General features: G+C 53.1%; 2 protein-coding genes across 12 annotated transcripts; both read left to right on the forward strand.

Moving 5' to 3' along the window:
• Positions 1–18: 18 nt before the first annotated feature.
• Positions 19–13,159, forward strand: FOXM1 (forkhead box M1). 4 transcript variants are annotated; one of them, XM_015094994.4, is made up of 10 exons: positions 19–232; positions 478–562; positions 1,951–2,499; positions 3,121–3,272; positions 4,864–5,064; positions 6,630–6,758; positions 7,506–7,550; positions 8,093–8,162; positions 8,308–8,483; positions 11,190–13,159. In XM_015094994.4, the coding sequence occupies exons 3-10, from the start codon at positions 1,995–1,997 to the stop codon at positions 12,201–12,203; spliced, it is 2,292 nt and encodes a 763-aa protein (XP_014950480.2). In that variant the 5' UTR covers positions 19–232; positions 478–562; positions 1,951–1,994; the 3' UTR covers positions 12,204–13,159. The 4 variants fall into 4 exon arrangements, with proteins under 4 accessions (XP_014950480.2, XP_042103582.1, XP_042103583.1 ...); XM_042247648.2 differs by having other exon boundaries at positions 8,096–8,162; XM_042247649.2 differs by lacking the exon at positions 7,506–7,550.
• A 566-nt stretch (positions 13,160–13,725) lies between these two features.
• TEX52 (testis expressed 52) lies at positions 13,726–19,777 on the forward strand. 8 transcript variants are annotated; one of them, XR_009600021.1, is made up of 4 exons: positions 13,726–13,850; positions 15,091–15,641; positions 16,701–18,452; positions 18,876–19,777. XR_009600021.1 is itself a non-coding variant. In XM_060413480.1 (3 exons), exons 1-3 carry the CDS (start codon positions 13,779–13,781, stop codon positions 16,981–16,983), a joined length of 906 nt encoding a protein of 301 aa, XP_060269463.1. In that variant the 5' UTR covers positions 13,726–13,778; the 3' UTR covers positions 16,984–19,777. The 8 variants fall into 8 exon arrangements, 2 of the variants coding, with proteins under 2 accessions (XP_060269463.1, XP_012030950.2); XR_009600022.1 differs by having other exon boundaries at positions 19,070–19,777; XR_009600020.1 differs by having other exon boundaries at positions 16,701–17,253; positions 18,201–19,777.
• The last annotated feature ends 6,341 nt before the right edge of the window (positions 19,778–26,118 follow it).

Below are 26,118 nucleotides of genomic sequence, written 5' to 3' on the forward strand. Positions count from 1 at the left end.
TGATTGGTCACGCTCGTCACGTGACCGCAACGCTCCGCCGGCGCCAATTTCAAACAGCGGAACAAACTGAAAGCCCCAGAGCGGGACCCCACCCCCGGCCCGGGCCTGGGACACCCTCCCCCCCTCCCCTCCCCCGCCGGGATCCCGGGATTCCCCGCCCCGCAGCCGGGGTCGCGGCCCGGCCCGCAGGTCGGAGCAGCGCCGAGCCGCCCGGAGCCGGCGGTGCAGCGAGGTGAGTGGGCGGCGGGCTGGAGGCCCGGGGCCGGCGGGCGCGGAGAGCTGGCTCCAGCCGGGGGGTTGGGGGGACTGGCAACAGTGCGCCGCGCTGTTGCATCCAGCCTCCCGGCCCCCCACCCCCCCTCACCTCTCCCACTGAGCCCCCCTAGCCTTTCATCTGGGTCTGGGGTCCTTCTAAGCTTACTGCGCTGGTTGCCGCGGCTCGCATACTCCCCTGAGCCCAGGTGCTCTTCCTTCTAGGTAACCCAGTCTCCACTCCGCCCTGTCCCAGGACCCTCCTCCGGGTTCCGGAGACCCCCGCAGCCTTGCTCTGGTCTGGATAGGGGTGAGTCCCCGGGAGCCGCCTCGGAAATCTCCGGGCTAGAAAGTGCTGGCAATGGTAGCAAGTAAGCTGGTCAGAGTAGAAGGAAAAATTAAGACGCATTAGACCAGGAAAATATCTTTCTGGGGGGGAGGAAGAAATACTAGCATCTACTGATTTGATGGGTGGAGGGAGGAAGGGAGGGCGGAAGAGATAGGAGGTGGAAGTAAAACTGAGATTTGAAGGTAGAGGAAACCTAGATATAAAGGGAAGGGAGGCGGCAGAGTGGAAAGGGTCTGTGACCTCGAAGCAGATGGCAAATATCAGACGAGCGTGACAGTCATTTCTAGGGAAATTGCAGATATTCTAAAGAAGAGGCAGACAGTTACTCTGTCTCTCAAAGTACCTCTCAGCAGAATTTCACTACTTCGCACAATGGTAGAGTATGCCATGGATCTGTCAAAATCAACAACACACAATTTTTAAAAGATAAAACTCGTCCTTAATGCACAGCACTAGTCAGGAGACAAGGATTATAGTCTTGGTTCTGGAAGAGAAGTTAAGTAAGACGGTAACATGCTTAGAAAGTTGAAATATGAACAAGCATATGCAGGCACTAAAATGTCGCTATATAAATAGTTTGCAAATTGTGAAAGAAAAAATGTATATATATTTTTTTAAGATCAGTGCTAGCATAATAGCCCATGAAACGATGTCACCCCTCAGCGTTACTCTGGGTGTTGAATAGAGCAGTTTCCCTTCTGTCTGAAGCCTTGTGCACTGGGAGATGATTTCTTCAGTGGTGTGACAGTAGTGTAATGGTACAATCTGCCTTTTTCCTCTGATTCTATGGGCTCAGACCAAGTGGTCAATGCTAGAATGGATCCTGGGATCAGAGTTCTGTCAGGATGGCCTGTTCCGGGGTCCTCATCCTGACAGTTACCGCAAGTGGTCTGTGTTAGACTAGGCAAGAAGAGACATTTCCACATTTTTGTAGCTTCTCCGCTTGTTTCTGTAGCTGAACATTCCTTTTGGCCACGCCGCAGGGCTTGCAGATCTCAGTTCCCCAGCCAGTGATTGAACCCACACCCTTGGCAGTGAAAGCACAGAGTCCTAACGGGCTGAACCACCAGGGAATTCCCAAAACATTCTTAAGCTTCCAGAGCCTTGACTATGTGGACCTACAGCCAACCTTATCTCACTCTCCCCCTTTGAATTTCTTCTGTTTGCTTCAGTTTTGTCTATAGAACTCATCTCCTTATAGTGCGCGGTCTTTGCAGAGGCCCAGGGAGCATTCACCTGGGCCTGTGGGTTCACACTTCTGGTCACATGATGAGGAAGACCCTCCCTAACAGAACCTCCTTCTCAGCCTAACAAACCTTTGACCTCTCGCTAACCCTTGCCCTTTGCAGGGTCCAGGCTTATGATGCTCAATGGAGAGTGAAAGCACAGATTCATGATGAAAACCAGCCCCCGTCGGCCATTGATTCTCAAAAGACGGAGGCTGCCCCTTCCTGTTCAAAATGCCCCAGGTGACACAGCAGAGGAGGAGGCGAAGGGGCCCCCTGCCCAACAAGAGCCTGCTCAAGCGCAAGCCCCCAAGGAGGTGGCAGAGCCCAACCCCTGCAAGTTTCCAGCCGGAATCAAGATCCTGAACCACCCAACCATGCCCAACACCCAAGTGGTGGTTGTCCCCAACAACGCCAACATCCAGAGCATCATCACAGCACTGACCGCCAAAGGGAAGGAGAGTGGCAGCAGCGGGCCCAACAAATTCATCCTCATCAGCTGTGGGGGAGCCCCCACTCCCCCTCCAGGACCCCAGCATCAAGCCCAAACCAGCAAGGACCCCAAGAGGACAGAAGTGATCACCGAGACCCTGGGACCAAAGTCTGCAACTGGGGATGAGAATCTTCCAAGACCAGCGGGAGTCCTTCCCAGGCAGAGATGGAAGAACTGTGGTATGTGGTCCGTAAGGCAAAGGGGGGAGGAGCCAGCCTTCGCTCTCTGATGCAAGGACCGTAGTCAGCCATGCTGATACCTAGGGCACACAGGCGTCTGCCTGAACCAGGGGAAAGTCTTGCCTGCCTTCATCCTGAAACCTTGACCCAGATCCTTGGGCCCTGTCAACAGGGTTGCAATGTAATTCAGCATTCTGTTGCCTTCTTTATATTGGAAAAGGATTTGTTTATTGTTTCTATTTCTCCTTTGCAGTGACCACATAAGGAAGTAGGAATCTTTCTCCATCTTAATAAAGGAGAAACACGGGATGGAAAAATGACTTACTTTGTTGAGATGTTCGATCATGCTTTTTGTAAGGTTGCCTTGACCAATCTCTGAGTCTCAGGGTGGCTCAGGTTGAAATGCAGCTTGAGCCGTGCTCCTGAATTTCTCCCGAAATCCTAAAAGGGCACCATAGATTCAGCATGCGCACTCTCTGTGCTTAAGGGCAGAGGTCCTGGAGGGGTGATCCCTAATCACAGTCATCACCTGGAGAGGTGATGCCTAACTGCCAGTCTCGGTGGACCTGCCAGGCAGGGAATCGGGCAGCTAAGTGTTGTCTTGGGTTGTCTCCCCTGTAGCTGGCGGTGAGGCAGCCAGCTGCCCCCTGGACAACAGCTTGACCAACATCCAGTGGCTTGGAAAGATGACTTCCGATGGGCTGGGCTCGTGCAGCATCAAGCAAGAGGTGGAAGAAAAGGAGAATCGTCACCTGGAGCAGAGTCAGGCCAAGGTGAATGAACGGTCCTGTCCCCCACCAGGGCAGTCAGAGCCAGTACAGGGAATTTCTAAGAAGGGGAGTAGGTCAGGTAGGCTGTGGAGCAGAATTGCCAAGTTTTTGTGTTAGCACTTTATTTAGTGTTTATTCTGAATAATTTGGAGCTTCCTTTCTGCCTGGGATCTTTCCCCCTACCCCCATCTGGGAAATTTCCTTGAGGGCAGATTCCTCTCGCTCACCCTGTACCCTGTCAGCACTGGGTTTAATACTCTATCCTTAGCAGGTACTTAGTATTCAGGGACTAATGAAGAGGCCTTAGTTCAGAAAGCTGCTCGAACGTTAAAGAGGTATTCCGACAGTGGAAAAGGAGTACGGCATTTTTAACAAGATTGCTTTATTAGAAGACAAATTAACAGCAAATAAAATGAGTTGTGAATTTTAAATACCTCTCCAATCAAAATTGATTTGACCCATTTGTGTGGTCTGGGTTTATTTTTCGTGGTTGCTCTTTATATATACCCCTAATTCCTCATTCAACAGGGTTTTGTTTTTTTATTTTGGCCTTGTCAGCAGCATGTGGAGATTTTAGCTCTCCCGCTAGAGATCAAACTCTTGCCTCCTGCCTTGGAAACGTGGGGTCTTAACCAGTAGACTGCCAGAGAAGTCCCATCAATAATTTTTAAAGGGGAAAATTTACGTGGATGTGTGCATAAGTGAAAATTGAGCTGTTCACTTAAAACTTGTGTACTTTATAAAGTTATGGCTCAGTTTTTTTGAGGGGAAAGGGGGCCGTGCCTCGTGGCTTGTGGGATCTTATAACAGTTCCCTGACCAGGGATCAAACCCAGCCCACCACAATGAAATTGCCAAGCCCTAACCACTGGACCTCTAGGGAATTCCCAAAGCAGGGGGTTGGTTTTTCAGGTTTTGTTGTGGCTGCACCTCGCAGCTTATAGGATCTTGGTCCCCTGACCAGGGATTGAACCCACACCCCTGGTAGTAAAAGCAGAGTCCTAACCACTGGACCGCCAGGGAATTCCCTGAAGTTATAGCTCAATCTTTTAAAATATGGATGAGCAGATCTTTGCCTCAGACTTATCCAGATGTGTGCATTGCTAACCTTTGTCTGCCCACACTTTGGGGAATATTTCTGTTCTACAAACACTGAAAGGAGATGGGCTTGTTCACATCACTTCAGGAGCAGGAATCGGACTAAGACCTAGGTCCCTCAACCCTGAGGTCTGAAAAACGGGTGTAGTTTTAACATACGATCGGTCCTTAAAGGTCATAATATATGCCCAGACTTTCCTGAAAGCTTTCAACCAGCAAAGGCTAGATGGACTTCTGTCTATTACCGGGCAATATTCTCAACAAAATGACCACAGAGAAGTGGTCCTGTGTTCAGAGACTGGATGGGATCGTCTCCAAAATCCTCCCTGATCCTAAAGTTCTCTCCTATAGAATAGTGGTTCAGATGAGTTTGTTTCTGTTCTGGTCTGTGGGAGAAAAGCTTTCTCTAGAGAGTGTTCTTAAGGTGGGGGTGGGGCAGGGGAGGCCTTGTAACCCCTCCTTTCATGGCCTACTTTTCTTTCCCTTTGGCTTCTCAGAGCCCTCAGGTGGAGAGGCCCCCTGGAGCGTCGGCACCCTGGCCAGACTCCGTGTCTGAACGACCCCCATACTCCTACATGGCCCTGATACAGTTTGCCATCAACAGCACAGAGAGGAAGCGCATGACCCTGAAAGACATCTACACTTGGATCGAGGACCACTTCCCCTATTTCAAGCACATCGCCAAGCCGGGCTGGAAGGTACCATGTCCCGCAACAACCACAGTCTAGGTCGCTCAGGCCTGTCATTTGGTCTGCACAGCAGAGTGGTAGTCTGTGTCTGGTGCGGGGGGAGGAGTTAAGTGCCGATGATGCTAGAACCATAAACAATAGTCGTAACTTTTGGACTGAGACTTGACCCTACTGGATCCAGGCAAAACCATCAGGAAGCGCCTTGCAGCCACTTCATCTGTCGCTCCCCAGGTAATGCACACTCTTCAGTGACACTCAGAGCCCACTTCTGAGCTACACTGATCAGCGGCTAGAGTGTCTAGGTAGCTTTGTGAAGAGACATTGATGAAAAAAAAATAATAATCTGGGAGCCTCAAGATCCAAGGTTCACCTCCTGTAAAGTCACATCTCTTCTCCAGTAGGTGGGGATGTTCTCTGCCTCGTGTTCATGGGAAAACAGATGCCCTGGAGCCATAGCTCATGCAGGCCTTACAGCCGCAGCTCAGGTGCCCTACGGATGCTCTGTCCCAAGCCAAGGGGCTTTTGGATTGTTTTCCCCACAGCAGGAATCTTTTATAGTCTTTATTTATTTTCTTATTTTTAATTGGCGCATAACTGCTTTACAATATTGTGTGGGTTTCTCTTGTTCAACAGCATGAATCAGCTATACACATATATCCCCTCCCTCTTGAGCCTCCCCTGCACCCCAGCGCAGCCCTCTCCGCCATCGCAGAGCAGCGAGCTGAGCCCCCTGTGCTATTCAGCAGCTTCCCTCTAGCCATCTGTCTTGCGCGTGGAGGCACATGTATTTCAGTGCTGCTCCCCCAGTTCACCCCACCCTCCCCTTCCCCACCATTTCCGCCAGTCTGCTCTCTGCGTCTCTGTCTCTATTCCTGCCCTCCAGCTAGGTTCATCTGTACCATTTTTCTAGAGTCCATATATATATGTTAATAGATGATATTTCTTTTTCTGACTCACTTCACTCTATAACAGGCTCTAGGTTCATCCATGTGTCTGCAACTGACTCAAATGTGTTCCTTTTTGTGGCCGAGTAATATTCTTCTGTATATATATGTACTATAACTTCTTTATCCATTCATCTGTCAGTGGACATCTAGGTCACAGCAGAACTCTCAGCCTCACACTCTCACCTCAACTAAATTCCCCAGCTTCCTGATTTCTTTTTTATTTTTTTGCTGCACCTTGTGACTTGCAGGATCTCAGTCCCCCGACCAGGGTTTGAACCCAGGCCCCAGCAGTGAGAGCACTGCGTCCTAACTGCTGGTACAACAGGGAACTCCCCAGCATTGTAATTTCTACCCCCACCTCTCTGGCTACCGGTTTTTGCCACAGCCTCACTCATCTTTCCCAGCCCCCAACAGCTGTTTAGGTCTCTGCTTTATTACCACCTCAGCAACAGCCCCAGTCTCTGTCCCCATGGGACAGCTGGGTTGGTAGCCCAGGTCACCTGGCCTGCCAAGCGGACAGTCCCAAGAGCAGCCAGCAGCCAAGGTTATGAGACACGAAGCCAGGGGCCAGCGGAGGTGGCGCTCGCAGAGCCAGAGTAGCTGATGAGCTGTGTCCTCCACTTTCAGAACTCCATCCGCCACAACCTCTCTCTACATGACATGTTCGTCCGCGAGACGTCTGCCAACGGCAAGGTCTCCTTCTGGACCATTCACCCCAGTGCCAATCGCTACCTGACACTGGACCAGGTGTTTAAGGTAAGCATACTGGTTTTGTCCAAATAGAGCCAGTGCTGGAGGTCATGATGTCCATCCATCTCAAAAGAAAACAAGTCCTTGGTGGGGAGGGGGGAGGCAGGCAGCCAACCTTCGGATAGGAATCCATCCTTCCACCCCCTCTGCCCTACCCCACCCCCAGCTGCCGGCATCCTAAATAAAGCAAACTTTCCTCTCCACCAAAAATAAGAAAGAAGCAAGTCCTCCTTGGGATGAGCTTGTCTGCTAAGGGCAGAGTTAAGGGCCAACCAGCCCATAAGGAACAGCACCTTCTCTGCTAGACCAGGCCCCAGAGAGGACTTCCTGTTCCAGAAAGGGGACCTCCTGGGGCAGGATGGCCCCTACTGCCCTGTGATAAGAACTACCTAGGATACTTCTTAAAGTACAGCCTCCCAAGCCCCTCTTGGGGCTTCTGATTCAGTAGGCCTGGGATGGGCCCAGGAGTATATTTTTAGCAAGAATCTCAGGTGATTCTTGGGTTTTTAAAAAGCCGATTTTTACAGTGGAGAGTAGAAACGGAGCCTACAGAATCTCTCGTCAGAAGCGATCACTTTGGGTCTTCAGAGTGCCCACAAGGCTGCCACTAGCCGCCTCCACTCTCCCGGGAGAGCCCATAGTTGAGGGTGGCCCTGGGCGTCCATCCGGAGTAGGTGTATCCATCTGGTCAGCTTGACTGCACTGGTGGTAACTTGGTCTCATTTCTCTCCCACAATGCCCATCCACCACCAGCCACTGGACCCAGGGTCTGCACACTCGCCCGAGCACTCGGAATCAGTAAGGTTCTTTCCCTCCCGCTCGGGGCTCGGCCTTGTTTCCCCTCCACGCTCAGCATGGCTTCGGTGACGGGGACAAGGTGTTAGCCGGAGACGGGAGCCTGTGGCCGTGTGCCTGCCAGCCCTGGACGCAGAGCCTTGCTTCTGGGCGTCAGGACACTGGTGACTGCCACCGCCTCCCACTCCCGTGGACTCATCAAGGTGGCCTGAGCAGAGCACGTGTGGCAGGGGGACCTGCCACAGGCTCACTGCAGGATGCTGATGAGGTGCACGGCACAGGCCCAGCGGGCGGCCGTTGCTCTCTCTTCTCTACCTGGCTTTTCTTTGCCCTCCTAGAGCTCCATGCTTTGCACCCTGGGGGTGAGGACACCTGGATGAGGTGGGAGGATCGCCCGCCGCCCTGTGCCTCTGTTGCCAACTTCCGGGACCAGGCGGTTGGTCCACTCCATGCCCGGTCCCAGAGCAGCTGCTGGTGGGGTCCCCTACCCCGTCCCCCTACCCTCCTGACCCAGGTCTGTCTCTCTCCCTCTCTGTCCCAAACAGCAGCAGAAACGGCCCAACCCTGATCTCCGCCGGAACGTGGCCATCAAAACCGAACTCCCCCTGGGTGCACGTTAGTATAGGGGGAGGCGTGGTCCCTGGCACACCCATAGTGGGGGCAGATGCGGGAGTCAGAGCCCAGGGAAGGAGAGCAAAGAACCCAGGGCTGGGAGGGGACCCGGCCCTGGACCTGCTCCTGACCGATCCTGTTCCCCCAGGGCGGAAGATGAAGCCACTACTGCCGCGGGTCAGCTCGTACCTGGTGCCCATCCAGTTCCCTGCAAACCCGTCGCTGGTGCTGCAGCCCTCGGTCAAGGTGCCCTTGCCCCTGGCAGCCTCGCTCATGAGCTCAGAGCTTGCTCGCCACAGCAAGCGAGTCCGCATCGCCCCCAAGGTCAGTGCCTCAGGTCTTCTCCGAGGAGAGACTCCAGTCCGTGACGGGCTCTGCTTCATGTCTGTTGAGAAGCTCGTAAATTTAGTGGGTAGACCAGGCATCGATACATAGGAAAATGCAAGTGTTATAAGAGCCAAAAAGGAACTTGTTAGGGACTTCCCTGGTGGTCCAGTGGTTAAGACTCCACACTCCCAGTGCAGAGGGCATGGGTTTGATCCCTGATCAAAAAACTAAGATCCTGCATGACACTCAGCATAGCCTTAAAAAAAAAAAAAAAAAACCCTAGTAAACTGTCCTTAAAAAAAAAATTCCCAATAAAAAGGAACTTTACAATGTAAGTGGTATTGGAAGGCCCACATGTGCCTGATGAGTTTGTGAGAATTGAGATGGGGGTGATTGTTATAGCAGATGGGCTGGGAGGTTCAGGAAGAGTTCACTAGGGAAGCAGGCTTAAGAAGTAGGTTGGGGCAGCAAACAGTGTGGAGAGGGCCTTGTAAAGGGCATGGCCTGGGGCACGCCCAGTCACAACCATAGAGTGGCTGGACAGTCTAGCCCTGGGTTTCTCGACCTCCAAACAGCTGACATTCACGGCTTCCCAGGTGGCGCTAGTGGTAAAGTACCGGCCTGCCAACTCAGGAGATGTAAGACACTCGAGTTCGATCCCTGGGTGGGAAGATCCCCTACAGAAGGAAATGGCAACCCACTTCAGTGTTCCTGCCTGGAAAATCCCATGGATAGAGGAGCCTGGTGGGCTACAGTCCATGGGGTGGTAAAGAGTCAGAGGCGACTGAGCATGCACAGTGCTTTGTGGGGGCGGGGTGCCACCCTGTGCCCTGAGGGATGCTTAGCAACCGCATCCATGGTCTCTTTGCCGGATGCCAGGAGCACCGCCTGGTGTGACAGTTAGGACATCTTCTGGTGTTGCTGGGAGTCCCCTGGGGAGAGCTGCTGCTGGCTGAGCCTCAGCGGTCGAGCTGGAAGGCTGGAGAGGGCAAATTACAACCCCACCATGACATAGAGAAGAGTCTGTGAGCAGGACCGGGCCTGTAACAGATTAAGGAAGGGCCCTTCTGCCCCTTTCTCAGAGATAGAAGTAGCTGCAACTTCAGATAGAGAGACTTGGGTTTGCTTTTGTTTTTTAATTTAAAAATATCACTTTAATATACATAAAAGTATATATACCGGCATAGATAGTTTTCCTTAAATGCCTTCATGTGATTGTAGCGTGGGTAATGTTTCTGTTTCAGTGCAGTCTTGCAGTTTTTTCCTCCTTCATTTTGCCTCTCCTCACCTTCCCCATGTCCCCCTGCTCCCCGTGATAAGCCATGTTGACAGTTTAGCGTGCCTTCTCCCATGATTCCTTCATGCTCTTAGTATGCTCTGCGCACATGGATCACCGTAACCATGTTACACATGCACACACACCACCCAGAGCCTTGTCGTATTGCCCTTTCTGCCCCATGGAAATTCTTCCAATCACTTGTCATCACTCTAATTCACAATTTTATTTAAGATTTTTTTTTTTTACGTGGACCTTTTTTTTTACGTCTTTATTGTATTCGTTACAGTATTGCTTCTGTTTTATGTTTTGGTTTTTTGGACTCCAGGGATGTGGGATCTTAGCTTGCCAACCAGGGGTCGAACCCAGGTCCCCTGCATCGGAAGGCGGATTCTTAACCACTGGATCACCAGGGAAGCTCCTTATTCGCTATTTTTCAATGGCACATAATAGCCCATGATGTGGCTGTGCCATAAATTTTCTAACCATTCTGCTTTCATGGGCACATTTTTTTCAGGCTTTTTTGCCCTATGACCAACATTGTAATAAATACCTTTGCAAGTATCTTTCCTTGCTGGTGCTTTCATTTCTGTGGGTAGAGAACAAGACATGAGATTGCTGAGGGGGCAAGTGTTTTAAAGTTTATTAAATACTGCAAGATTGATTTTAAGAAAAATCTGTGATAACTCACATACATACCAACAAGCCCTGTTTGCCAGCAATTGGTATCATCGCCCTTTTACAGTGCTTGCCCATGTCCAGTGTGTGAAGGATACTTGCTTGTTTCATTTCATCTTCTTCTCCTTATGCGTAAGTCAGCAGCTGCTCACCATGTTCGGTCACTTGGAATCGTTCACTGTGAGATGCTTATTTACACTCATGGCCTGTCTTCTTACAGGGTTTTGTTAAAAAGTTTATAACTTGTCTTTTCAGATATTTTTTACTCCTCTTGCTTGCTTCTTAACTTTATGATCTCTCTTGCTGCAGTAAGATTTCTATTTTTATATAGTCAAATATGTCTCTCTTCTCTTTTACAGCTTCTGGGGTTCCAGTCTTGGTTTAGAAGGTTTACCCTGCTGCTGACCCTCAGATTATAGACGTACTCTCCTAGATTTCCTTTCAGGATTTGAATGGTTTTAGTTTTTCTGATTAAGTCCTTGTATGAAACAGACATCCACTTTTATTTTCTCTTGGATGGGTGCTAATTACACCAGCGCCATAGAAGATGCTCTTTTTACCCCCAGAATTAAACTACCCCCTTCATCACACAGTCTTATATTTAATAGTCTTCAAGACTTTGAAGACAAGAGGATCGGCACCAAACCATCACGTCATTCATCTCAGCGATAAGCTTGGGTTCCCCCCGCCCTCCGGAGCCTGATGGCCTCTGCGGGGCTCCCTTTCAGCGTGTCCTGCTTCTCTTCCAGGTGCTGCTAGCGGACGAGGGGGTGGCCTCTCTGCCCACGGCAGGACCAGTGACAGAGGAGAAGCTACTCCTCGCAGAAGGACTGTCTCCTCTGCTTCCTGTCCCGTGCATCAAGGAGGAAGATGTCCAGCCTGGGGAGGAGACACCACTTCTAGGGAGGCCCATCAAAGTTGAGAGCCCACCCCTGGAAGAGTGGCCTTCACCCTGCCCATCGGTCAAGGAGGAGTCATCCCACTCCTGGGAGGACTCGTCCTGCTCCCCAACCCCTAGGCCCAAGAAGTCCTCCAACACTGGGTCCAAGTCCCCCGCCCGCCGTGTCTCCGACCTGCTGGTGATCAAACGCAGGGAGGGGCGGGAGATGAGCCGGTCTCGGAGGAAACAGCACCTCGTGCCACCCCGCCTGGACGAGCCTGAGCTGCTCCTCTCCGAGGGCCTGGGGGCTCCCCAACCAGCCCTGGCAGGGCCCCCGCAGCCCACCTGCCAGCTCGGCTGCCCCCCAGAGGACGGAGGCCCCTTTAAGACACCCATTAAGGAGATGCTGCCCACCTCCTCCACCCCCAGCAAATCTGCCCTCCCCACGACCCCTGAGTCATGGAGGCTCACACCCCCAGCCAAAGTCGGGGGGCTCGACTTCAGCCCTGTACGAACCCCCCAGGGTGCCTTTGGCCCCCTGCCGGACTCCCTGGAGCTGGTGGATCTCAGTGCCACCCCACTGAAAAGCGTCCCGCTCTTTGACTCCCCCCGAGAGCTCCTCAATTCCGAACCCTTTGACCTCGCCACTGACCCCTTCAGCAGCTGCCCACCCTCTGATATGGAGGTCCCCAAGCCGGGTTCCCCCGAGCCGCAGGTGGCCGGCCTCTCGGCCAACCGCTCTCTGACCGAGGGCCTGATCCTGGACACAATGAACGACAGCCTCAGCAAAATCCTGCTGGACATCAGCTTCCCCGGCCTGGAGGAGGACCTGCTGGGCCCCGGCAGCGTTGGCTGGACTCAGTGCATTCCTGACCTGCGGTAGAGGCAGGGCTCCTGCCCCTCAGGCCATCCGCTCGCTCTCCAGACGCTCGGGCCGGCCTTCCGAGTCCTCTGCGAGGACAGTCAATGGGGGCCGTCCGCTCACCCAGCGCCCCTCTCCCCTGACTGGTGATGCTACAGCAGGCGCCCTGTCTGGGCCACCCCTGGGCCTTCTGCAAGCAGCAAGGAACTGGGGACTGGTCTCTGTGCCCCTAACTCCCAACCAGGCGCTGAGGGTGGGAACAGCAGAAACAAGGGTGAGAGGGGAGGAGGGGCCCCCAGACCATTGGCATCTCTGCCCAACAACACCCCTCCACCTTTCCTGCTGCATGCAAGGTGGCCCTTGTAAATAGTGTATACGCTCCAAATTATCCTCTAATTATAAATGTAAGCCTATCTTAGATCATTATCCAGAGACTGCCAGAAGAGGGGTAGGATGACGGGGTGGGGGTTCCAGTTTGCTTCTGTTCCTTGCTTTTGGTTCCTGGAGGTGGGAGGGCTGCAATGCACGGTTCCTTTGGGGCCCCTCCCTCAAGAGTTCCTCGCGGTGGGTGCCCAGAGGAGCGGGTCTGCCTACCAGGGTGCCTCTCACTGCCCTTCCTTCCCACCAGTCCCCATTTCCAAGTCAGCTTTCCTGCACAAAGAAATCCTGGTAAAGGGGGCTCTTATTATGGGTCAAGAGTTGAGGTGGGAGTGGAGGTACCTGGACCAGAGTGGCTGCCCCCACATACCCAAGAGACGTTTCTCTGATAAGGAGCCTAATCATGCCAGAGAGACACGACAGGAGGTGGAGGCCAACCAGCCCGCCCGCCTTACCTGGCCTGCCCGCCCGCCTTAGCTGGCACCACCGCTTCGTGGAGAGCCGCCCTGGGTCCCTGCTGACCGCGTGCACAGGCTCCGGCTCCAGAACACTACTGTAACTACCTACCCAATAAAGCCCAAGGGCACATGCTGGTCTGGCGTGCTGGTGTCTGGTCCCTGTGGCGTGAGGAGGGGCTGGGAAGGAAACCAGGTGACAGTGAACCCGGTGATGGGGAAGATGCAAGGCTTGGAGCCGACCTGGAGCCCCAGAAGGAGAGTACAGAGGGCTTCAGCCCGGTCACTGCACTCCCCCACCCCACCCTGGTACCTCTTCTAACTCAGCAGTCAGCTGCAGGTCTCCCATGCTGGTCCCTCATAACTGGCCTCTTTTCGGGATCTCTGAACCTGCTGGAGGAATTTGGGCCTTTCAGAGAGAGCTCCCTAAGAAAAAGGCCTACCCAGCAACCCCCCTCCCCCAATGTTAGGGAAGGATGGGCCGTTAAGAGTCCTGGGAGCCAGCGACCCTGCCTTTCTCCCCCTGCCTTCCTAGCAAGAAGTCCGCCCCGAAGCAGCTCCTGTTACAAGTTCTATCCCCCACCCACCTCACCTGAAAGGCAGCCAGGTGCCAAGGGGACAGATGAGCCCTCCCAGGGAGGGGTAAGGCTTCCTCCCTGCGTTGCCAGCCAGGAAGCATCGCCATAGCAACCCCAGCGGCAAACAATGCTGCCAAGAAAATCTTCCCTACCAAGCTGCTCCTGCTGCCGGGGAGCCCAGAAAAATGGCCAGCCATCTCCAAAGACCATCCAGAGGGCTAGATGACCCATCCCGAGTGAGAGAGACTTTCCTGAAGGTAGGAGGCAGGGACACCTCTGCAGCGGCCTTCTGCGTCCCGCTGGGCGAGAGGCTGTCCCCACCCTGGGATGGGCCTTGCTGTCCCCTGGGCAGCTGAGCTCCTGGCATGTGAACCCGCATCCTGTGACCCTGTGAACACAGGGCTCAGAGGAGAGGAGAGATGTCTGATGATGACCTCTCAGACCCTCCCCCCAGGGTGCTGGTGTGGACTTGACTCAATGGACTGGGCCCAAGAAATGGATAAGTTTTTGGAAATAGAAAAGTCCTTGGGGCCAGTGGGAAGGAGAGGCATTTTGGGGAAGCATGGGGGTCCCAAGCAGCACAGCCTGGGGCCCGACTCCACCATCCTTGCTCAGCGCTGCGGGCGAGCTCTTCACCCTCCTGTGCCTTGCTTTTAGCATCTTTGAGATGGAACAATAGCACTCGAAGGCTGTGAGAGTTACATGAAAGTAAAAGTTGCTCAGTCGTGTCCTCAGTCGTGTCCGACTCTCTTCAGCCCCATGGACTGTAGCTCGCCAGGCTCCTCTGTCCATGGAATTCACCAGGCAAGAATACTGGAGTGGGTTGCCATTTCCTTCTCCAGGGGATCTTCCCAACACAATTGAACCTGGGTCTCCTATATTGCAGGCAGATTCCTTACCATCTGAGCCACGTGGGAAGCCTGTGAGGGTTACATAAGATGTGGATAAGTGTTCAGCAACATGTCAAGTACATCTTTGCTAGTTGATTTCATGGAGAAAGGAGGAGAAAGGGGAGGAACCCCATCTGATGCTTCCTGCACTTGCTTGTATCTCAGTGAGGAATGAGGGGAATGCAGCAATCACAGAGAAGCTGGGGAGGGGAGGAGATGGGACAGAAAAGCCCTGGCCCATCCCCTGGAGAACCATTTCCCTTCCACACTCTGCTTGGAAGCAGCATTTTCTGGAGAGGAGCTCTAGACCCCAGGCAGGAATGGGGACCCAGCATGGGAGGAGGGGTGAAGTCCAAGTGAGGAGTGGGAACATGTCAGTTGAGGAAAGAGGCTGGAATCAAAGCCAAAACCCGATAGATGGAAAGAGAAAGACTGATGAGTTTGCACGCGAATCACACAGAGTGCCACACACTTCGAGGGCAGGGCAGAAACAGTCCCTGGCCAGGCCACTAGGTCCTAATGAGAACCTGAGTCCAGAGGCCGCTGGCAGCTGGTCTTCTCTGGGGAGGAGAGGCAGAGCACACCAGACTCCCTTGTCTCTCCCCAGATGGTCCACGCCCATGAGACCCTCCCGACCCCCGGCACATGGGCCCAACGCGAGTTCCTCCTCCCCAGGGAGCCCAAGGAGCTGCCCGGCTTCACACAGCAGGCCTACTACCAGCTGGCCCTGAAGCCACCACCCTACACGGAGATGAAGGCCAAAGTGCGCCAGCGACTGGCCCGCCCCTGGAAGGACGCCGCCCAGCACACCTGGGGATTCCACACCTGGCTGGACGTCGGGCGTCTGCCGGCCACCTTCCCCTCCAGGCCCGACAAGCCCTACGACAGCAACGTCTGGCGCTGGCTGACGGACTCCAGGGCCCACCACCGGCCCCCGGCCGAGCCCCCCGTGCCCCCTCCCTCCTGGCTGGGTCAAAACAGCTTCCTGACCTTTATCTCCTGTACTCCAATCTTCCTGGACAGGAACAGAAGGAAACAGGTGATCTTCAGGACGGTGAAGGAACTCCAAGAGGCGGAGAAGCTCAAGCTGAGGAGTGAAGTGAGGGCGCCCCCACTCGACACCCATGGCAACATCCTTCCCCCCAAGGCCTCCAAGAAGTAAGAGGAGCTCCCTTGTCAGGGAGCCCACTTGTGTCCAGGTGACCCCTCCCTCTTCCATTCCTCTTTTTGATGCTTTACCTTCCCTCCTCCCTTGTCCTGAAAACCACACTCTGTCTGAACATAGCTGGAGGGGAGGGGTGGAGGCCAGGGAACCACAGCACGGGAGGGGCTTGATGACTTAAGCGAAGTTTAAGGGATCCTGTGTGCTGTACATCTGCCAGGCCCTGGGGATACAGAGACATGTCACTCAGTCCCTGCCCTCCAGGAGCTTCCGAAAGGCAGGTACCGCTGCACGTGTGTGGAAACACGGCTCTCAATGCCAGCCCACACCCTCCAAGTATCCAGAGCGTGAGACAGACAGTGGATGTTGTGAGGTCATCAGTTATCAATAGAAAGAGCCAGAGGCAGAGTGAAAGTATTAGTTGTTCAGTCGTGTCCGACTCTTTGCGACCCTGTGAACTGTAGTCCGCCAGGCTCCTCTGTCTGTGGGATTCTCCAGGCAAGAATACTGGAGTGGGTTGCCATGCCCTTCTCCAAGGAATCTTCCTGACCCAGGGATCAAACCTGCAACTCTTAACGCCTCCTGCATTAGCAGGTGGGTTCTTACCACTGAGCCACCAGGGAAGCCTTGTATTCAACTCTGTTGTGTGAAAAGTGGACTTCCCAAGGCAGAAATGAACACTACACCTCTGCAGACCAGGGCCAGAGGGCGGTGGGTCAGAGCGGGAAGGTCTTCTGTAATTGTGGTGTTCACCTTGAGGACAAGGAGCACGGCATTGGTGGAGGAGGTGGGAGGGCTTAAAAAATGGCTAGAATCTAAATGATTTTCTTACAGACCACAGGGTGGAAGACTGACCAACCACGTAGCATGATGTCACCAGCCTCACGTCAAAACGTACAGGCAGGGTGCAGGTCACTGGGCTTAGGTCCGTGTCCAGGTGGGCAGAGAGCTGGAAGGGGTCCCCATGGGCTGATGGCTGAAAACATCACCTCCCCAGCCCTGTCCCCTAAGTCTCCCTTTTGACCTCTGTCCTCTCCGCACCTTTACCCCAACAGGTACCGGCACTTCTCAGCTGGTGGAAGGTATCAGCCTGGGGGCCTCCAGCTCATGCCCAACCCTCTTCCCAATGATCTGTCCAGGAGCTGGCCCTGCCCAAACCCGCTGCCTCACTACCGGGAGCAGGCGGCTAGGCTGGCCTTGCTGCCCAGCGCGCCCCTGAGTCAGGACCTGGTGAAGAACTACCAAACCCTGCTGGAGAGCCGGGTGGCCTTGCCCCTCCACTGTCTCTCCAGGGCCCGTTCCGGCAGGACCTCAGTGAGGAGACCTGGGCACCTGTAGGAGTGCCTCCAGGTGTGTGGCACGATGGTGGGCACACAGAGCCCGCAGCTGTGGCTCTCCACCCGAGGACCTTCAGCAGGAAGTCTCAGGGGCCAAAGGACTCAGGCTTGTGCAGACAGCCTCTCCACCACCCTCCCCAGCCTCACCTGTACCCCGGCTTCTGGAGACTCTACTGAGATTCTAATCTGTTCTGTCTTCCTTGGAGCGACCGCTCAAGGCAGGTGGGAGGACTGGGGAGAGCAGAGGAGGATCCAGTTCCGGCGAGAAGCGGTGTGTGCCTGTGTGTGTGCATCTGTGCCTGTGTGTGTGTGCATCTGTGCCTGTGTGTGTGCGTCTGTATGTCTATGTCCATGTGTCTGTGTGCATATGTCTGTGTGTCTGTGTTTCTGTGTGTGACTGTGTCTGTGTGTCCATGTGTCTATGTCTGTGTGTGTGTGTCTGTATGTGTGTGTCTGTGTCTGTGTACATGTCTGTGTGTCTGTGTGTGTCCGTGTGTGTGTATGTCTGTGTGTCTGTCTGTGGTTCTGTGTGTGACTGTGTCTGTATGTCTGTCTGTGTCTGTGTGTGTGTCTGTGTGTGTGTGTCTGTGTGTGTCTAAGTGTGTGTGTCTGTGTGTGTATGTCTGTGTTTCTGTTTGTGTGTATAAGTCTGTGTGTGTGTCTGTGTCCGTATGTCTGTGTCCATGTGTCTGTCTGTCTGTCTGTCTGTGGTTCTGTGTATGACTGTGTCTGTCTGTCTGTATCTGTGTGTGTGTCTGTGAGTGTCTGTGTGTGTCTGTGTCTGTGTGTGTCTATGTGTGTGTCTAAGTGTGTGTGTCTGTGTGTGTCTGTATCTGTGTGTCTGTGTCTGTATGTCTGTGTGTGTGTCTGTGTGTGTGTCTGTGTCTGTGTGTGTGTATGTTTGTGTGTGTGTGTCTGTGGTCTGTGTGTGTGTGTCTGTGTATGTCTGTGTGTGTCTCTGTGTGTGTTTGCATGTGTGTCTGTGTATGTATCTATGTGTCTGTGTGTGTGTGTCTTTGTATATATCTCTGTGTGTTTGTGTGTGTCTCTGTGTGTATATCTGTGTGTATCTGTGTCTCTGTATGTATATCTTTGTGTGTGTGTGTGTTGTGTATGTCTCTGTGTGTATCCACGTGTGCTTGTGTGTCCTGTATGTGTGTGTACATGTGTGTGGTGTGGGGAGAGCATGTGGACAATGAGTTACCTCCGCTCTCACAGCCCATTTGGAGCAAGACTGGGATTGGTTAGGACACAGGAAGCTTCTTAGGCAAAAACAACCTCTATCTCAGCCTTCCCTGGACCATCTGAAGTCTGGACAGAACCCAGAAGGCACCCTGCTGGCTTGTGGGTCCCGCACAGTGTTTGGGGGAGCAGAGGTCAGGCCAAGGCTGTTCTGGAGGAAGGAGAATTGGGTCTGAAGAAGGCTGACCAGGCCTCGGCGGAAGGACAGGAACAAAGTGGAGATTTAAGGTAAAAGTGGGAGCAGTTCCTCTAGAGCCACACCTTAGGGCCCATGCTCACCCCAGGGCCTCAGGTTTCCCACTGGAGGTGGAGGGAGGAAGGCAGAGACAAGGGACCTCAAGCGGAGGCAGGCAAAGTGCATGGGTCAGAAAGGTGCTGACCGGCTGGGTGGAGAGTGGGCAGGAGGGGCTGGAGAGGGAGAAGCTGCACCAGGGGCCCACCTCCCCTCCCCTCGCCCACGTTACACCCCAACGTCAGTGACCTTCCCCAGCTGGTTTCTCTTAGCTTCTCTGCCCCCTTCCCTCTTTGCCCACTTGTCTCGAGCCTGTGGGAATCAGGAGGCACCTGGGAATCAAATATCACCAGGGTTCCAGCCCTGGTCTAGCCGCTCACCAGACGAGCGCCCTCTGAGAGGGTCCTTGTTCCCACCAGGCTCTCAGCTTCCTTCTCCGCACAGTGGGAACCACTAGGGCAAAAATAAGTGGAATGGGGCTTCCCTGGTGACTCAGTGGTTAAGAATCTGCCTGTCAAGGCAGGAGACACAGGTCTGATCTCTGGTCCGGGGAGATCCCACATGTCTCAGAGCAACTAAGCTTGTGTGCCACAATCACTGACCTGTGCTCTAGAGCCCGGGAACTGCAACTACTGAGGCCCAGGTGCCACATACTGACGCCTACGGGCCCTGGAGCCTGCGTTCTGCAATAAGAGAAGCCACTGTAATGAGAAGTCAGCACGCTGCAACTAGGGAGTGACCCCCACTCACCACAGCCAGAGAGAACCATGCAGCAACGAAAACCCAGCACAGCCAAAAATAAATATAAATAAATAACTTTTAAAATAGATTAAAGAAATAAGTGGAATAAATAAAAGAAACAAGTGACAGACCTGCAAAGTGACCTCCATACCTGCAACTGTCCATCATTACCTATAGAATCAAAGAAATAAAAGAGTGGAAGATGATTCAGCCTAAGGCGTCAAGTACTGACACAGGCGACAGTGTGGATGAACTTTGAACCCTGAGTGGGAGACGCCAGGCACAGAAGGGAGCATACCACTCAATTCAATTTCTAGACAGTGTCCAGAATAGGCAGTTCCTTAGAGACAAAGATGAATCAGTGCGGCCAGGTGCTGGGGAGGGTGCTGAGTGCTTCACAGGTGTGGGGTTTTCCCTCGGGGGATGAGGATGTTTGGGGACTACACAGATGCGCTGGCTGCACGAGGCAAATGAATGAGATTCGTCTGGATGATAAACTTTAAGGTGGTCCATGTCATGTGAAAGTCATCTCCGTTAGAAAGAATTATAATAAAGAGGATGTGTATAGCACATTTCCAAAGTTCCTTCCAGTTCCAAATCGACAATTCTATACCACGGTCCTTCTCCTGGCCGCCTTCCCCCCATGGTGAGGGGTCGGTGGGGAGGCCTGGAGCCAGGGGGTGAAGGAGAGTGCTCCAGGGCAGTGTGGGGCTCAGGGATGGGCCTGTTCTCCTAGCTCTGGATTAAGAATGGGAGCCGGAAGAGGAGGCCCCTTCCTTGCCTTTGATCCCGACATGTCAGAGGAGGTCGGGCTCTGGGAAACAAGGGTTTGGATGGAAAGCTGAGGCCCAGGGAGAGGTGACTGGCTCCAAGCCACACGGTCAGGCGGTCCCTGCCCTCCTGGTGCACCCCGGGCTTCAGGGCCCTGTGGTCATCCTGCTTCTCGGGCCACTTGCCCATCAGGCCTGAGTTTTGTCACCCCAGCAAGAGAAGCCCAGGGGACACCTAGAGGGTTAATGTGAAGTTTTAGGGGGATGGGAGAGAGGAGAAAACCTCATCCTCTCTGGCCAGAAGCTGAAGCCCGGGGAGCAGAGGCGTAAGGAGCGTTTCACAGATGCCTGCCTTACAGACCCAGCCCCCTTCTCCGAAGGCAGGCTGCTGGCCTCCCTCGGGACCACCACTCCAGCCTCCACCCTCCTGCTCTGCTTTCTGAATAGCGGCCTCTTTCCTGCCGGCGGCGCTGTTGGGCCCTCTGGTCCGTCACTAGTGAGAGATGCAGAGTCCAGGCTTCTGGAATTCCTGAATCCCAGTGGGCCATGGGGCTCCACAGGTCCTCCTGGTTCTAAGGATTCTTCAAAGCCATCCTCAGCCCAACCAGCCCACAATCACAGGCATCACCCCTACCCTGGCCCTCCCACATCCACTCACAGATGCGGAGTCCTCCAAAGCCTCTGGGGGTGATGACCCTGGTGCCTGGGCCCACCTTAAGGACCTCCTCTCTCAGATCCAAGAGAGAGGCAGGGCTGGAGCCTGCCTGCCCACATCCTGCACCCCTCCCCAGGACACCCTGTGCTCTGCTGGGTGCCACCAGCTTCAGGACATGAATGGATCCCAGCACAGAGGCTCAGAGCCTCTCCTGGGTCCTCCCTCCCCTCCGCAGCCTCCCTCTCCTTTGGCCAGGTTCCGGCTCATAAGTGGGTGGCTGGGGCATGAAGCAGGGCTGGGGCCTGTGAGGCTGGAAGCTGGGGAGCTGAGGGCCCCTTGGGGAGTCTCGGGGCATCCAACCATGACCTTCAGTCTTCATCTCAACCGCCTGGCTGCAGAGCTGACCTCTGTCATTGCCATGCCTCAAAATGCCCCACCACTGCTCTGGGATGCCAAGTCAGAGCCACCATCCTCTGCCCAGGCCATCCAGACCCATTCCTGGCCTCCCAAGATACACTGGCCTCTCGTCTCCATCCTCCGATGACCTGCTTGCTCAAGCCCTTCACCATCTCGTCCACCTCCAAGATTCTCCTGGTTCAGGCTGTCCCCTGAACCACACCACTTTCTCTTCTCCTTACCTGGGATAACTCATTGCTATAGCCTGCTTGTTGTTATATCTAGTGGTTTCCGTGGCTCTTCATAGACTCGCCCATCTCAGGTGAATCTCCAGCGACACACACTGCACGTTCCCAAAGCCCCCCCTGGAAGAAAGCTGCTGCCTCTCAATATAGTACAGATTCCAAGGCAGAGTCAGGACACGTGGTTTCCCCCTGCCCAGCATCGCTTCCCTGATCGGTCACTGAGCACTGGCATGAGATACCGCGACAGGCTCCCCGGGCAGTAATCAGTGGCTTCTTTAGCAGGAGTATCACTAGAGCGACACCCCGGGCAGGTCCAAAGCTTAGTCAAGGAGAAAGAGGAGATGGAGGAAAACGGAAGCAGGAAAGGAAGTCATTAAACACAAGACGGGCACGCGGGGCTTGGGGGGAGACGGGCTGAGGCCAGAGGGAAGGCAAAGCAGGATTCCAAGCCCCCTCTTCACCCTCGCCAGGCACGGGATGTCCAAGATGTTCAAGGGGAGGTGGACATCTTTGCCAGATTCCCTGAGGGCACTTGCAGGATCCAGATTGGAGTGCAGAGCCCAGGGGGAGGGGCAGTTAGAGTCCCATGGTGCCAGGGAAAGGGGGTCTGGAGTGACTGCCAATGGCCGTGAGCAGATTCTGCAACTGGAAGGAGCAGGTGGGATGCCCAGCAAGCTGGTGTCCCAGCACCTGAGTCCTCGGTAAGAGCGGCACGGTTCCTCCTGGGTCCTGGAGTCCTGCCAGACAATTCAGTCAGCAGACTGTGTGTAAAAATGTTATTGGAAGGTGTGTGGGGTCCAGCTACTTGCCGCTCAAAAGCCAGTAAACAGGCCAGGCTGGTGGAAAGGATGCCTGCAACTAGGGGGTGGAGTTGGGAGAACGGAAGTCTTTCCAAAGGCCTACTCCCCCAACCACTGGCCATCAGTGGGGCAAGAGCTTTTATCGACAGACGGAGGGGGCTCCTTGCAGAAACATCACAGTCACCTTTGACCGTCATCTTGAAATTGGTCGTCGGTGGTCTGACTGGCGTCATCTTCATTGTTTTCGGTACAGTTAAGCTTCAGTTCCCGAGTCGGTTTGTTTCCATTTCTTTGAGGCCAGTTCTCAGAATTGCGGCAACTCAAATCATGGGTGCAGTCTGGTTATCATGTAGTTAAATTTTTCCACCTGGGGTTTCAGTATCTATAAAGCAGCTCATACGATATGGCTCAGAATATTATCCATAGCCCTTGAGAAGGAACTAGAGGTCCTTGACTATGCTTAATGACTACATCATTTCTGCTTTGACTGTTTTCCTTTGTTTCCACATTTCTCATTTCTCTGGTTAAACTTATTCTTTGACTAAAGTTTGCCATAGATAAAAGGCAAGCAAAGGACTTGGGGTTGGGTGGGGGTGGGGTGGGGCAGCAAGGACAATAGGGAGAGAGAAGGGACCAAAAAAAAGAAAAAGACTCTGCCCTTATAAAGGCTAGTATCTGGTGGGAAGATGGACAGGCAACAATTTTAAATAGTGTGAGAAATAAGGTAAGAGATGCTTGACCCGGCTGTGCTGTGAGATCAGAGGGGAGAAACCTCTAGGCCAGAGCCTGTATGCGTGCGTGTGTGTGTGTGTGTGTGTGTGTGTGTGTGTGTATAGGAGCGCTCACGTGAAGATGAATGTCACCTCCCAAACAGCAGAAGGTGGCTACCCAGGACTCTGTGTGTTGGATAGGAGTTGCAAGCTTTCCGTGAACCAGCCCACATCACCCTCCCAACACAATGAGGAAGGACCCACAGGGTCCCCATTTTAGAGATGAGTAAACCCAGGCCCTCAAACCCTAGCCAGTTTGCCGTTGTGCCTCTTGCTCAAACTTCACAGCTGTTCTGCAGATGACACGTTAGCTCAGTTTTACAGATGAGGACGTGATTCTGAAAGACGAAGCGCTTCACCCAAAGTCAATGACCCAGCTGGTGAATGAGCTGGGAAACATGACCAAGTTTGTCTGAGTGCCACGACCGAGGCTCAATCTGCTTTCATCAGTAGAGACAAGCGTTCTGCCTTTCTGTGCCTTGCTTTTGTTGTCATTATTGTTATGTTTTGGGTTTCTGTTTGCACTGCGAGGCTAACAAGATCTCCATTCCCTGACCAGGGACTGAGCCCAGGCTTCGGCAGTGAAAGCCCAGAATTCTAACCAGTGGGCCACCAGGGAGCTCCTTATACCTTGTTTTTTTGTCATCTAGGAAACACGAGGAAAGTATCTTAGCCTGGAGTGTAAACAGGGGTCCTAGACTGGTGGCCTTTGGAATATCTCCCTTTTGGGGGTGAAAATTGTTGTTGTTTAGTTACTCAGTCATGTCCAACTCTTTGCCACCCCATGGACGGGCTTTGTCCTTCACTATCTCCAGGAATTTGTTCAAACTTATGTCCACTGAGTCGGTGATGCTGTCTAACCATCTCACCCTCTGCCGCCCCCATCTCTTCTTGCCCTCAGTCTTTCCCAGCATCAGGATCTTTTCCAATGAGTCAGCTTTTCACATTAGGTGGCCAAAGTATTAGAGCTTCAGCCTCAGCATCAATCCTTCCAATGAATGTTCAGGGCTGATTTCCTTTAGGACTGACTAGTTTGATCTCCAGGAGGTAGGAAGAAAAATTTCAAAATTGGCCCAGCCTCCTGGGACCCTTGCTGGACAGGAGAATTCTGGAAAAAGCGTCATGCCTGTCTTGAGCAGATCTGATAGGGCCGGAGGAGAAAGCCTGAAATAGACCTGGCTGCCCTCACCCTCCACAGACCCGAGGGAGCTGTCTGTCCAGCTCTGAATAACCATTCTAAGGAGGATGTCCTGGGAATTTCCTTATGTGGCAGGGCATTTGACTAGATGACTTCACAATGCCAGATGGACTCTCCCCCACCTCCATCTCTAACCTGGGCTATAAGAAACAGCACTACTCAGATTCTTCTTAAAAAGAAACTTAAAGACATCAAAGGTTATCACAAGGGAGGTGGGAACCGGTTCATCTCCATGTCTACTGAGGCTTGGACAAGAGAGCGGGGATTTTCAAAACAGCTACAGAGATTTCCAGGTGGCTCAGGTGATAAAGAGTCTGCCCACGATGTGGGAGACCTGGGTTCAATCCCTGGGTCGGGAAAACCCCCTGGAAAAGGAAGTGACAATGGCATCCGGGATTCTTGCCTGGAGAATCCCACGAATGGAGGACTCTGGCGGGCTACAGTCCATGGGGTCTCAAAGAGACGGACATGACTGAGTGATTAAGCACCGCACAGATGACGCTAATAGTAAAGAACCTGCCTACCAATGCCAATGCCAGGGCAATAGAGACTCGAGGTCGATCCCTGGGTCAGGCAGATCTCATGGAGAAGGAAATGGCAACCCACCCCAGAATTCTTGCCTGGAAAACCCCATGAACGGAGGAGCCTGGCGGGCTACAGTCCATAGGATCATAAAGAATCATTCACTTTCTTCACAGGGATTTAGATTAGACACAAGAGCTTTCTGATAAGGTGAAGAAAGGCTGGAGTGGATTATGCCAGGTTCCAGGAAACAAGCTGTGAATCTCTTTAGACCTGTGACGTCTTGCAGAAATATAAAGGAGCCACATGTGAAAGGGAAGTTGCTCAGTCGTGTCCGACTTTCTGCGACCCCACGGACTATAGCCCACCAGGCTCCTCAGTCCATGGAATTTTCCAGGCAAGAATACTGGAGTGGGTTGCCATTTCCTCCTCCAGGGGATCTTCCCAACCCAGGGCTTGAACCCAGGTCTCCCACTTTGGAGGCAGACGCTTTAACCTCTGAGCCGCCACATATACAACTTTAAATTTCTTAGCTGCCATATTTAAAAAGAAAAAAGAAACAAGTGACGATAATTTTTATAACATATTTTATCGAACCCAACAGATCCAAAATACCATCAATAGAAAGTAATGTAGGGACTTCCCCAGTGGTCCCGTGGTTAAGACTTCACCTTCCAATGCAGAGGGAGTGGGTTTAATCCCTGGTTGAGGAACTAAAATCCCACCTGCCCTGCGGACAAAAAATCAAGATGTGTAACAGAAGCAATGCTGTACCAAATTCAATGGAGACTTTTAAAATGGTCCGTATCAAAAATATATTTGTTTAAAAAGTAATGTAATTTACATTTTTTAAATAATGAGATAATTTTAATTCATGAGATATTGCACATTGTGTTTGGTATTGTCTTCAACACCCAGCGTGTATTTTACACTTACGGCGTGGCTCAGTTCAGACTGGTCGCATCGCTGCTGCGCAGCAGCCACGTGTGGGCATGACCATGCGTCAGTCAGCACAAGTCTGAAATCACTAATGACGGGCTCCCCATGGAGACACAAGGTGTAGTCTGGTTTTACCTGCAGGCAGAAAGTTCTCCAGGAGTCCCGAGAGTCTGTGAGGGTGAAGACCCAGAGAGCGGTACCTCCTAGCGCCTCTCAGCCTTCCTTGTTGCCGGAACCACAAGATCCATCACCACCCGCAGTTCTGAGAACCCGCTGGGCAGGGCTTTGTGTGCCCTTTTGGCGGAGGGAACCCTGATCCCGAGGGTCTGTCAGGTCCAGGGTCAGTGACTTGTTGACCGCTGTGGGTTAACGCTGCCCAGGAGAACTGGGCGACTGGGACTGACCTATGCACACTGTTGACACATAATGTATAAAACAGATAGCTAATGAGAGCTGAGTACAGCACAGGGGACTCAGTGCTCTGTGATGACCTACATGGGAAGGAAACCCGAAACAGAGGGGATAGATGTAGACTTATGGCTGATTTCCTTTGTTGTACAGCAGAAGCTAAGACAACATTATAAAGTAATTATCCCCCAATTAATTAAAAAGACAAAAACACTGCT

This window comes from Ovis aries, chromosome 3, assembly GCF_016772045.2.
Source record: "Ovis aries strain OAR_USU_Benz2616 breed Rambouillet chromosome 3, ARS-UI_Ramb_v3.0, whole genome shotgun sequence".
In the NCBI taxonomy this organism is placed as follows: domain Eukaryota; kingdom Metazoa; phylum Chordata; class Mammalia; order Artiodactyla; family Bovidae; genus Ovis; species Ovis aries.